The following is a 12,975-nucleotide window of genomic DNA, read 5'->3' on the forward strand; positions in this document are numbered from 1 at the left end:
CATCGACGTGGCGTTTGGAGACGCTTGTGTGTGGAATGTCGAAGGTCTGCAGGCAGGCAGGCTACCTGCCTTCTTCCCCTTTCTCAGCACTGGCTTTACTTCTAGTGGCAGTAACTCCTGCAAGAGCTGATATGAGTGTTGGGTTCAAATCCTGGTCAGGCACAGACACAACCCGAACTCCAAACAATGAGTTGTAAAGAACATTAAGCTGCGTCTAGACCCCTTTCGGTGGGCTCCTTCTCGGCTGCCTGTGCTGTGTAAGGGGGAGGCTCTTTATCAGTCCACTTGGAGTTTTGCTCCAAGGACGGATTTTTATTGGAGCTACAGGCTTTGACTGTTTAATGCAATTATTTACAAGTGCAATTTGCAGAAATGTTGGGGGCAAGATAATTAAGTAGTTCATGAACCAGTGTAAGTCCCCAGAGCACTTTGGCATCCCGCTAGAAGGAGGATTGAGAGCCACTCGGCTGTAGTTTCTTTCCAGCGATCAGTGTTTACCAAGCTGGTCTTCAGCTAAATGAATGACTGAAGCCTTCAGACCACACCGTGGCTTGCTCTCTTGGCAGATTACCTCCTCACTTCTTTAACACGAACGGTTCGGCAATAGATCTGCTGTGAGTAGACTTGTGTTCTTCCAGCTTAAGTTTGTGCCTTGTGCCCCACCCCCTGCTCAGAAAAACCAGTTTGTGTGTCTCACCACCTTTAGATTCCCTGGTCTAGTGCTAAACTCCAGCTCCCTCAGTACTGAAACTGGTTCTGAAAAGCAACAAACCCAATGCTAGTAAGAACTATGACCCTGCTCTAAATCTCATGTCATTTACATGCAACAGCAGCTCTGTTGGGAGCAGATTTTCCCATTAGAACCTACTCCCCAGAACAGACACATGGGTTGAGATAGTAAGTAGGGAACCTTTTGGCTCCAGCCTGCCCTAGTTTTCCGCAGCCATGCACACAGTGGGATACGATCTTCCCGGTAAGCTGGGCACTGGCGCGAACTGACTGGGTCCGAATGCAGACTCGTAGCGGGGGTGCTAAGCTGGCTTGTCTGTTCCACAAGTGGTAGAATGTTGTTGGGCTAAAGCTTTGGTTGATGGCACAAAAATACTGTAGTTTGTCAGCTTCCATCTTTCACCTTCTGTGGCTGGGCAGGCACTGTGACAGCCACTCCTAAACTGATACCCCGTTTACTCCCTGCTTTCACTTAATGGCTGTGCTACACAAGAAAGGTGAAAATGGTAAGAGTGTGAAGCAATGTTTTTGCAGTGCAAAATGGCAACCTGAACACCTTTTGTTGCATGCATAATATCTGCTTTATAGTAAAGAGACTTTAAGGAGTACTAGAGACAAAAGCCGATACACTGATGTGAAGCCCCTCAGAGAGGACATTCGCCCCCGTGCTGTAGTATTTAATTGAATTTAAGGAATAGATTCTGTATGTTTACCTCAGTGTAAAGATTTAACCTTTCCCTGGAGAGGAAAGGTTATTGCATGAAGCAATCTGTATTCTAGATCGCTCTCCCAGCTGCCTAACCCTCTTCAAGGCAGGCTTCACGTTGATATAAACACTGACCCTCTTCGGGCCCTTTACCTTTCTAGGATGTGAAGGGTAAAAACTGTGAATATTTGTTGTTTACTTCATTAGGCATAATACATATGATGTGTTTATATGCAGAATCTCAACCAGATTGAAGCAAAACCATGTGCAATTGGTTTGTTATAAACTGTATATGATGTACAAACTAATAAACAGTTAAATGAGGAGCGTGTGACTGTTCTTGACCAGGCGAACGAGCCAGGCTCTCGAGCCACCCCTGGTTTAAAGTTGGGCCCCTGCTGAGAACGTCCTGTGAGGGGTTTTCAGCTACAACCTGGGAGGAAGAGTTGTGGGGGAAATGCCATTAAGGAAGAGGCATGTTCCCCCAAAGGACTATAAAGATGTACAGAAGTTGGGCCTGCTCTCACAGGGATCTCCTTTTATTCTGGGCTTCCCCTGCAGCGCACACTGGAGCTCTTGGTGGGCTATGGGTGAGTTCTGGCAGAGGCAGACACCTAACAGTTTCTCTGCTGAAGTGAAGGGAGGCAGAGTAAAGTGAACTGTTGTCGGTGCTCTCATGTGGAGAGCAGCAGGGCAGCTGGGAGGTGTTCAGTGTTTTCACCAACACTCACCCACTTGCAGAATTTGATATGCCACCAGGTGAACCCTAAAGCTTCCTTCAGTTTTGTTTTAGATGTTCAGAGGGGAACCAAAAGAAAATCCCCCACATGGATTTGGGCTTTGGTAAGTGACCTCCTTGCCCAAGCACAGTTAGGGTTGTGGTGTCACGGCAACAGATCCTTTACTGCTGTGAACCTTGCGCATGCATGTCAGACACAGGAACCACATTAATACTGGATTTATTTCAATACACTTTACAGTTCATGGGACACTAAACCATAACATGAGTTTAAACTGCTTGTTCTGACCTGAATTGATTAGTTCAGCCAAATGTTACAGGAGGGTAATGACAGCAGATATCTGTGATCAATAGGCAAGCAGCATTTGGCTATGTTCACGTGAGCAGAAACAAGTTTCAACTATAATTAAAAAGTGTAATAACTGAACATTAGACAACCAGCTGGAAAACTGAGATTTAAGCAGGTTAAGTTATGCATAAATTACAATGCCACTGTTATTTACTTCCTAAGTAACATGTTAGCTTCATGTACTTCCATGCTAATCTTAACATTCAAAAGAATTAGACTTTGAATCCAAAGCAGGAAAACCTATTTTGCATGAAGTACAATTTAGTACTTCAGACATGATTTTAGTTTATATAGGATCAGGAGTTGGAATAGATGAACTAATAGGTCTTTTCCATCTCTATCTCCCTGCCAGGGCAGGATTGTTCCCTACAATATACATACAGTAGTGCTTTGTCCAGTCTACATTTAGATGTCTCATACGATGGTGGCCCCTGTAGAAGGCAGAGCAGATCTCACTGCTAGGAAGTTTTTCCTGATATTTAAATTCTCTTTTTCATGATCTTACCTATAGTCGTTCCATTTAATAGAGCTTCAATTTGAAACTGGAAGTAGATCCTCCACCCACCCATGCACTTTTTGCTTCTCTCACACCCCCGGAAGTCTTCGAGCCATTCTAGTAGCACATGAAGTTAGGATAGGCCACACACTGCTAACCATGGGGATGCAATCGATTGACCCTGCTGAATGAAGCTTCTTAGACTCCCCTAAGTGCATACCTAATCCTTGTGCTTGTCGACCAAAGCCACTTGGAGCACTTGTTCCCCTCCCACGGAGGCTTAGTGGTTTTAATCATCAGCTACCCAGGGCAGTATGTTCCACCAGCCTGTGGGGAGCTGTACCAACTTAAAGTTGGGTTGAACTTTCAGCTTCAACTCACAAAATGGCTTCACAAAATGAAAAGTAGCTAAAAACTTTGGTCCACCACTGTCTAAATCAGTTATTACGGTCACATCTAAGGATTGTGGTCCATAGGGAAATTACAAAACATGCAGACTATCCGGAATGATCCTCTGAGGGATGAGACCTCTCTACAAAAATCTATCATTTTAAAAAGTCATTCAGCACTTCAGTTATTTAAATATCCTATTTGGTCTACTTAACTATCAAAAATGGTTGTTTAGCCACTTAGTTTTCCTTTACAGTCAGGTCACCAATTTCCTTCCTGAGGGCCAATACATTGTCCCAGGAGAGACACTTCATACTAGAGTTTGCAGAAGGGCTACTTTAGTACACGCAACTTTCTTTTTACAACTTTATAAAGGTTACCCAAGTTATTGTCTTAAAAAAAGCAAACAAAAAAAAAACCAACCACACCACCGCAGGGCTGGAGCACTTAGATGATAGTGCAGGGATTAAAGGCAGAGCCTCGCTTGTTACTGCCCTGAGTAGGCACTAGCTTTCCCTTGCCATAGTAACCTGAGAAAATAGCCTTCACTTCAATCTTTTTAGAAAGTAGGAGCATCCACATGCCATTGCCAAAGTACAGCAGTTTCCCTCCACCAATTTCCTCAATTTCATCACCTTTGGTCCCTGCCTTTTCCAGCTTGACAAACTCCAGCAAGTCAAGTCCAGTCTGGACCGGTTCTATGCCACTGGCACAGCCAAGGGTAATGTGAGCCCGGCTGCCTTTGGGCAGGTTGTCTATAGGCAGTATCTTGTCGACGTCTCCCGGCCACAGCAGCAGTTCTTGCTCACTCAGTTCCACGCGAGCACCAGCAGTTTTTGTTGTGAGGAACAGCGCAGAGATAGTCAAGGTAAAGGCTTTTCCGTAGGACGCCTTCACCACCTAAGGGGAGAGAGGACCAAACAGTCTGAATCCAGAATAGAACTTTAACTGACTCAATGTGACATTAACCTGCCCTGCCAAGCCCCTTCCAAGGTTTCCGCAGCCAGATCTACTACTTTGCCTTTTCAGTTAGAGTCTTCACTGATCCCCTTTGAGGAATTCACACATTCCATGTATATGCTACAAAGTGTATCATGAATAACTGCTCTCCTCAACAATCTTAGGGTCTTTCACTGGCTTCTCCAGCACTCAATATGGTAATGAAAACATCATCATGGTTACAGGTCACTGTTTTCTCTCTCCTCCCCCTCCCCCTTTTGGTCATCTTAATTTATGTATTTTAATTGGAACCTCAGGCTGATCAGATATGGTACAAAAGATGGAAGTGACCATACCTTAACTCACGAGCACTCAAAACCAGGCCATTAGAGGAGGACTCTAGTACTTACAGGAAAAAAACCCATAAGACCTTGCAATTAGTTTGGAGGCAAGAAGGAAACTTCCTCAATGCATCTCCCTGTCACCGTTATTTCTCAGTCCCGAGGAGTAACAGCCTTACTATTTCTCTTCTAAACAGGCTGTCAGGTGAGCCAGCTTCACAAGTGCTGTTGTGAGGGAGACACATGCAGTCGCGCTAAGGTTGTAGAAAGCTGCACAGCCACACCAAATCTACCAAGGGAAAAGGTTGGCGTAACATACAACTTGAACACACGTTTTGGGGAAAAAAACCAAAAACAAGACACTAACTTCTTGTTGTGCATATTCGTCAGCTCCCATAGCCTTTCCAAAGTCAGTAAATTTTGTTGTACAGTGCAAGACGCTGGGTGGCCTTTTCGCAAAGTAGCTGGTCAGGTCCAATTTTACTTTGGGATCTTCAGCAGGAAGAACTGCAAGTGTAGATAAGCAAAATTACTACTGACAAATTAATGTTCATCTTTCCCTGCAAATACTCATTTAAGAGGTACACTTAAGGTTTAATTTTACTTAGAGCTGAGAGTGCTAGACAGCAGTAGAAAATGAAGTATTCTTTATCCTCACAACTCGCGTAGTCCAGCAATGCAAGCTTCCTTGCACTGCTAGCCAGTTTGCCTAGGCCTTGATATTGCAGGGAATCACTTTAGGGGCAACATGATGTTTCAGTCCATTTTTATTCAATCCTTGGCCTCTCTCCTCCAACTTACTTCACATAGGCCATCACAGAAAGCAGGTGAGAATGGCTTGGTTATTTCCAGTCTACACTGGATTCAAACCTGTGGGCTGCAGGCTCAAGGTTCTATATCCCCCTGCAAATCCCCTAAACATCGGGTTCCAAAACCTTTAAATTTAAGAGGCGGTGGGTTGTGCTTCCCTACATAAAAATGATTTAAAGCTGCTTCTGCTTTTTGGACAACGTGCCTTGTTATTCTAATCAGTGTCTTTAAATACAACTTGTGGAGAATTTAGACTGAACTGGAAGTGTTACTTTGGAAGCTGAGTGGGCAAGTTTGTTCCCTGTGTTGTCTACTAAGTGGTAACCTTCCCTCTGATTAGTAGAATAAAAAGCTTGGTAAAATATTTATATACATACAGTACTTAGACTCCTTTTTGAATACTTTAAGACTTCCGAGCTCATCTAAAAAGGCTTGCCCAGTCTTCCTCAAGTTCTCTGAACTCTTTTTGCTCAAAAACCATCCATAATACAAAGGTAGGAAATCTTTCTCCAAGCTTGGTTTCATCTTCTTCAAATCTTCCACTGACAGTTTCCACTGATTCTTATCCTTAAGCTGCAAGCAATCCATCTTCCACGGTGTTTTGGGTTCAACAAAGAGGACTTTATACTGGTATTTGTCAGCAATATCAAAGAGTTGGTCTAGCCGTTCCCGTTCATGGTGAGTATCATCCACAATAACAACACTGATGTCTCGCTTGCAATAGTCAACTAAATCCTCATCCAACTTTGAATAATCTTCAGGAATGGAGCTTCTTACTGCGGGTGTAATTTTATAGGTATCGGCAGAAATGACCTTGCAGGCATCCTTATACTGGTCTTGAATAGCTTGGGCAAGAGTGGATTTCCCACTGCCAGGCAGGCCTCTTATGATAAAAAGGGTTTTAGATTCTTTGACTGTAGAAATGGTAGTGTCGTCATCAAGGAATGGAAACTGCAGATTTTCGGGCCTCTCTTTTGATGATTGAGTAGACATTTTTCTAAATATTTTAGGCAGGAATGTATGGCTCTTCCGGGTTAAGCCTCTGTTCTGAAAGTTTAAAAAAAAAATTAATTTGTATTTTTTTGCTATAACAATCCAAACAGATACCATCTTTCTGACACTAAACAATATCACTGTTTGAGTTCTTACTAGACAGAAGCAATTTTTTTTGCTATTCACATATGCATTAAATGGTCCATTGATAGTTTTAAATGACACTATTATGTCATAATTCTGTGCCACCATTATCATATTAAACCTCAGCTGCATTTCTCAGCTTACAGTGCTCTGAACAACTAAAACAACTTTGTGCTTAAATGTTTCTGCTGACTCCCCTCCTAATGGGTCAAAGTGACCCTTTTAATCTGAATTTAGAAGAAAATTAAAATGTAAAGGCGTAGGCCTGCCTGCCTGCTCATTTATCTGTGGATTTGCCTTTTACTAGCTAGATGCTCACACCTGTTTCGAAACTGGCTTGTGTGGGGTTATACCATTGCAAACTCCATGCTTATGCAGATTGTTTACCCTCCTTGAATTCTAACATACCAGACACCACTTCATGGGTCAAACTCAATTGAGTCTAGCTGAAAATAAAAAAAGCTGTAAGGTTACCATATTTAAAACTTTTATTCAAAGACACTGCTCACAGAAACTTAAATATAGCCTGAACAGGAGAAGTGAAAGCTCATGCTACTGTGACAGCTGTTGATGTTGGGAAGATTCAGTTAAAGAACAAAAACTAAAATACAGAGACTGCAAAAAGTTTGATTTGATTTTAAGTCTGATATTTTACGCAGTCGATCTCAAACTTTTATACTGGTGACCCCTTTCACAGAGCAAGCCTCTGAGTGCAACCTCCCCACCCCCTTTTATAAATTAAAAACACTTTCTTTATATTTAACACTATTATAAATGCTGGAGGTGAAAGAGGGTTTGGGGTGGAGGTTGATAGCTTGCGACCCCCCCATGTAATAACCTCACGACCCCCAGTTTGAGAACCCCTGCTTTACAGGTGTTTTTCCAGTTGCGTGTAAGAGACCGCTTAGAGAGAAGTCTGCCTGCAGGAGTGCGTACTTACTGCTGCACATCATGCCAAAAAGACCCTTTCCTCTTGGATGCTGTGCAGAAGGGCCTCCCTGGAAATGCCTCTGAGGTAAGATCTTTATTGGCAGCTACCTGCTGCAGGGTAGAATGATTTTTTTTTTGTGGTGGTGTACTTGTGGCAAAGACATTTAAAGCCCCACAATTGGCATTACCTGAGACTGAAGGGAAACCAAAACTAGTGAAATCGCTAGGATTCTACAGAAGCAAGTGCTCCTGGAAAAGCCTAAGCGGCAAATGTTTGCATGATTCTGCCTGTCAGCATTTTGCACTGCAAGCAAGATTCAAAATGAGATGTGGTTACTCTGGGAAGAAATTAATTAGGATCTTTCCACGCAGGAGTAATTCAAAATACATCAGAATTAAACACTGGCCTTCATGAAATCATAAGACATTTTGGGGTGGGGCTTGGTCCTGCAGTGATGTATTATCACAAACTTGGCATTATGACATCACACAAGTTTCTTTGACAATATACTGTGGAATCCCTATAGGGCCAAGTAGAAGCTGGAATTCGAAGAAAAAGGTATTTTAAAGGCACAAATATTTTCAATAGTACCAGCAGGGACAAAGATTTTTGTAAATGTTAAATAGCCTCTTAATTTCCTTCTCGGGCATATTCTGGCCACTGAGAATGGTTAACCTGCTATGGAGCAACAGCTTGGTTTACCAGTGGTGGTTTCACTACAACTAATTAGTAGAAGCAAGTGTGGAGACAAAATGCTAGAGAAGTGAAGTTTCACTGCTGACTCAAAACTTGGATCATCTTTTACTATTCAAATATTTATTTGGTCTGTGGCAGAGGGGACGTGCTTGATTCTGCTCACCAGTACTCATGGGGTAAAGACAATGTAGGCATGTCTGTGGAAACTAACATTTTGCTTGTATCAATCTCTCCATCCTTCTTATGTGGTTTTCTTCGCTTTTAAGCAATTTGGGACAAGGGCTGTGTCTTTCTGTATGTCTGAGGAGTGCCTAACACGTTTGCAGGTGCTACTAAAATATAAATCCCTTTAAAACTGAATTGAAGCTATAAAAAGTAGGATGATTAACTCAAAATGTAGCCCTGTAACTGACTGACCATTGTGTACTATTGGCAGATTTTAGGCAGAACGTTTACCAGAGAAAGTAGCTCGTTTATATTAAAAAGTAGCCTTGGGTCTTGTTTGGAAGAATGGTACAATCCACCTGGAATTCTCTTGGGAGCTTGGCAGAGCCAGTATTCCCTCTTGGTAAGCACATGCTACTTTTTACTCATTACAGAGGTACTTGGTGTCTCATTTCATCTGCCAAGCTCTTTGTCCACATCCAAGTGGTCTGAATGGGAGCTGTAAAACTTGTTTTTACATCTAAATGTTGGGTCAGATTTGAACTTGACAGGGTCCATTTAACCTCAGCAAGTATGCAGGTAATAATAAGTGAGAGAGATTGAGTAAGACCTACAACCAAAAGAGAGCATTTGAGCGGGGCCTGCATATAGTATTTGGATTATGACTGGTTTGCAGTCAAACTATTTTGATGAAAACAGCTGTTGGTGAACAGCAGTAACTGAGGCATTTTTTTAAGATGCAAACAAAAGAACAATAATAGAAAACACCCTCAGCACCCATTGTTTATCAGCCAGCTTTAAATAATAAGCTCTTTAATGAAACCAGGCCACATACAAAATGGATAGACAATGGTACCACACAAATAAGTCTTAAAGGAGCAGTTGGCCAGTTTCTGATTAAACAATCTATTCAATTCAACACAAGCTATGTCACTTCTCCCCTTCCCCACAATTGTCCCTACAAAGCTCCTATTTATATGGAAACAAGTATTTTGGTCTCCCTTCCAGGAAAGAGGATGAATTTTAAGTGGCTCTGGTAAGATTTGCAACAGTGTTTTACTCCCTGCTAAGGGGGGGGGGGGGGGGGGTTAAAGCAATTAGCAAACTGTTTTCTACTAGACATGACCAGTGAGGGTTTTTCTAGAGTGCACTGGCACTGAGGTTATGAGGAGAACCTCTAAGCACTGGTGGCCCAACAAAGGATTTAGAAAAACGGGTGGCATTAAGATGTCTGTTAAACCTTGCCCCTCACATCACCTCACTTGGCATTCTGCCCTCGGTCGCTTTTTTTAAGTAGTTTACGATAGAGACCTTGACTTTTTACCATCTGTAATGCATACATCACATCGTGGGAACTATACAAAGGCTAAATTCCAATGCGATCTGTGCCAGTGGGTTTGGAGCTATGTTAGAGAGTTTAGTATCTCTTCTCATTCTTAATCACAATACCCATTTCTGCAGGTGGCAAAAAGTTGCCTGTCTCTTGGTTCAAAGAGTGGTGATTCCAGGAAATGAGATTTGAACTTTTCTTTATAGTCTCATGGGCCAGGTGTCCCATACAGGACATTTGCTTGGGTTTTTTTTCCCCAGCACTCCTACCCCTCACATACACATTCCACAGAGCAACAGACATTGTCCATAGCACAAACACTGAGGGGGGACAACAGTTCAGGTTAGCACAGGCCAGCACTGTGCTTGATGGAGTTCCTAGGGTGCTTTGGTTAATTGCTGCCACCAGCTGCAAGGGAGATTGGTACATGGCTCCAAGGGAAACATCCCCTCTCTTGGTCGTCTATTGAACCAGTCCTGCCACAGTCTTGTTAAAAATACTTCTGAAGAACAAAGTTTTCCCCTTTTCACTACAGTATGCTAGACCAAGTATTAGCTATTTAAAATGTCAGTCAGCCCCCTCTAAAAGTTCCTTGTGCCCCTTTCAAAACTACACGATTCTGACACTGTGTAGTAATAGCTATACCCTGCTTGTTTCCTGAACAGGAAACACCACCATTTCCAGAAAGCTCATTTAATGTGTGACAGGCTGCTGCCTCTTTCCTTGCCTACACCCACACAGTTTGTATTTAAGTAAGAATACAAGTCCTATCATCCTTACTTTCTGTACTAAAGGTGCATGTTCCCATAGGTATCTTGATGAAACAACAGCAGGAAATTGTTTAGGGCAAGAAGGTTCTAAGCTAGACTGGCACTCTCAAATGTCACTCTTCCTACAAGTGGCTCTGTCTGAGCAGACCTTTACCTGCTGGGAGAGTTCAACCGCAGGATCAGGGCCAGTACCTGTTCCAGATTCTGTCCTGTCCCCCCCAGTCACCCCAAACACCACTCCCAGTCCCTCCAAGCATCTGAAGAGCAACATGAACGTTTGGAAATTCTGCCACCAGTTACACACAGCTACAGCACAGGATTGATTACAAATTATGGAGTAGATCGTCCCCGCATCACTACCCGCCATTGTGCAATGCATTTCAGCAACACTTAACCCCTCACTCACTCACCACACATAAGGTTCACAGGGCCCCAAATAAAAGAGGAGACCTTACGTTGTCAGGGGAGCGCCAGCAGGCTCTCTCTGCCTCCAAGATGAAGGCCGTGACGATCTTAGCGTGACTGTTTAGCATGCAGTTTGGCACTTTACAAAGATAGCGAGCTGCTCGGAGCAGGGGCTGCATTAATCTGCCTTAGACAGTCACTACACAGCTCAGAATTTGTAGACGCTGCTGACAAAGACAAAGGGAAACGAAACCTACCAGAGACTCTGTATCTCTCACACAGGCGGATGGTTGTATGAGAAATTCAGATGCCTGGGTGGGTTTAATTTTCTTCCTGTGTTTACAGACATACGTTGTGGTGCTGCCCTCGTGGTGGGGGCTGGTTCTAACTCTTGTGCTGTAAAGCTCTCTTGAGGGGGTGAGGGCGCATGGCAAGCAGTCAGGCTGGACGGTGCAGGGATCCCCCCTAATTTCCACAGCCTGCACACCTTGCCTAGGGTGACCAGAGGAACAATCCTGGTATTGAGGCTTTGTCTTATAGAGGTGCCTATTACCCCCCCTACCCTGGGCTGATTTTTCACACTTTCTGCCTGGTCAAAAACCACCAACCGAGCAGCCCCCGCCCCCCCCCCCCCACACACCCAGCCCCACTGTATGCAATGGATGTGACTGTCCAGAAACTAGCACTCCTGGGGGGACGGGCTGAACCCCGCTGGCTGCTCCTAGGAAGGGGCTGTGCCCCAGCTGGGAAGGTCATGGGGGGGGGAGAAGTTCACCCCATTGCTACCCCAAGGCGCTGCACCAGCCTTGCAGAAGGGCCATAACAACAGGCCAGCCCAGGCGAGAAGCCCCCAGCCGGGGGGAGGGGGCTCTGCTCAGCCCTCCCAGTGGGGGGGTCCCATTCACCAGCAAAACACCTCACTCACCCCCCCCCACCGTGACCCCTGTATCACCACAGCATATGGCCCCCTGCACCTGATCCTATAGTCCCACATGTACCCACCCAGTCCCCCTTGCAGCCCCCCCAGACACCTATCCCCTATAGCCCCCCCACCTCCCCTATAGTCCCCCTCAGACACCTACCCCCTATAGCCCCCCCAGACACCTATCCCCTATAGCCTCACATGTACCCCCCAGTCCCCCTTTCAGCCCCCCCAGACACCTATCCCCTATAGCCCCCCACCTCCCCTATAGCCCGCTCAGACACCTACCCCCTACAGCTCCCCCTTATCTCCCCTCTAGCCCCCCAGACACCTATCCCCTATAGCCCCATGTGTCCCTCCAACCCCCTCTTGCTCCTACAGCCCCCCCACCTCCCCTATAGTCCCCCTCAGACACCTATCCCCTATAGCCCACCTACCCCCTACAGCCCCCCTTATCTCCCCTATAGCCCCCTCAGACACCTATCCCCTATAGCCCCCCCACCTCCCCTATAGCCCCCCCAGACACCTACCCCTTACAGCCCCCCCACCTCCCCTATAGTCCCCCTCAGACACCTATCCCCTATAGCCCACCTACCCCCTACAGCCCCCCTTATCTCCCCTATAGCCCCCTCAGACACCTATCCCCTATAGCCCCCCCCACCTCCCCTATAGCCCCCCCCAGACACCTATCCCCTATAGCCCCACAGGTCCCCCCCAACCCCCTCTTGCCCCTCACAGCCCCCCCTCACCTCCCCTATAGTCCCCCCCAGACACCTACCCCCTATAGCCCCACATGTCCCCCCTTGCCCCCCACCTCCCCATAGCCCCCCTCAGACCGGCGCGAGCCCGCTCACCATGGCGAGGGCGGCGCCGCCAGGGGCTGCGGGTGCCGAGCGGAGGGGACGCGGCTCTGTCACGGGCCCGCCCGCCGCGATTTTCATACCCCCGCCGGGGTGGGCGGGCGCGCGGCGGGGGGCAGGGCGGGAGGCGCCCAATGCGCATGCGCTGGCCAAAGGCCTGACGACCAGCCGCCCCTAGCGGCCAAGCCGAGCATTGCAGACACCCCCAGACCCCAGCCAGCCACATTGCAGCAGGGCCCCGGTTTGCACCCTGAGCTCTT

The 12,975-nt window shown here is 45.9% G+C and overlaps 1 protein-coding gene across 4 annotated transcripts; it reads right to left on the minus strand.

Annotated features, from left to right (window-relative positions):
* Window positions 1-2,854: 2,854 nt before the first annotated feature.
* Window positions 2,855-12,835, minus strand: LOC123356485 (2',3'-cyclic nucleotide 3' phosphodiesterase). 4 transcript variants are annotated; one of them, XM_044999778.1, is made up of 4 exons: window positions 12,710-12,835; window positions 5,877-6,546; window positions 5,057-5,196; window positions 2,855-4,309 (listed from the first exon to the last, which is right to left on the minus strand). In XM_044999778.1, exons 1-4 carry the CDS (start codon window positions 12,794-12,796, stop codon window positions 3,857-3,859), a joined length of 1,350 nt encoding a protein of 449 aa, XP_044855713.1. In that variant the 5' UTR covers window positions 12,797-12,835; the 3' UTR covers window positions 2,855-3,856. The 4 variants fall into 4 exon arrangements, with proteins under 4 accessions (XP_044855713.1, XP_044855714.1, XP_044855711.1 ...); XM_044999779.1 differs by having other exon boundaries at window positions 5,877-6,541; window positions 12,710-12,733; XM_044999776.1 differs by lacking the exon at window positions 12,710-12,835 and adding an exon at window positions 11,191-11,401.
* Between the last annotated feature and the right edge of the window lie 140 nt (window positions 12,836-12,975).

This window comes from Mauremys mutica, chromosome 25, assembly GCF_020497125.1.
Source record: "Mauremys mutica isolate MM-2020 ecotype Southern chromosome 25, ASM2049712v1, whole genome shotgun sequence".
Lineage (NCBI taxonomy): Eukaryota > Metazoa > Chordata > Testudines > Geoemydidae > Mauremys > Mauremys mutica.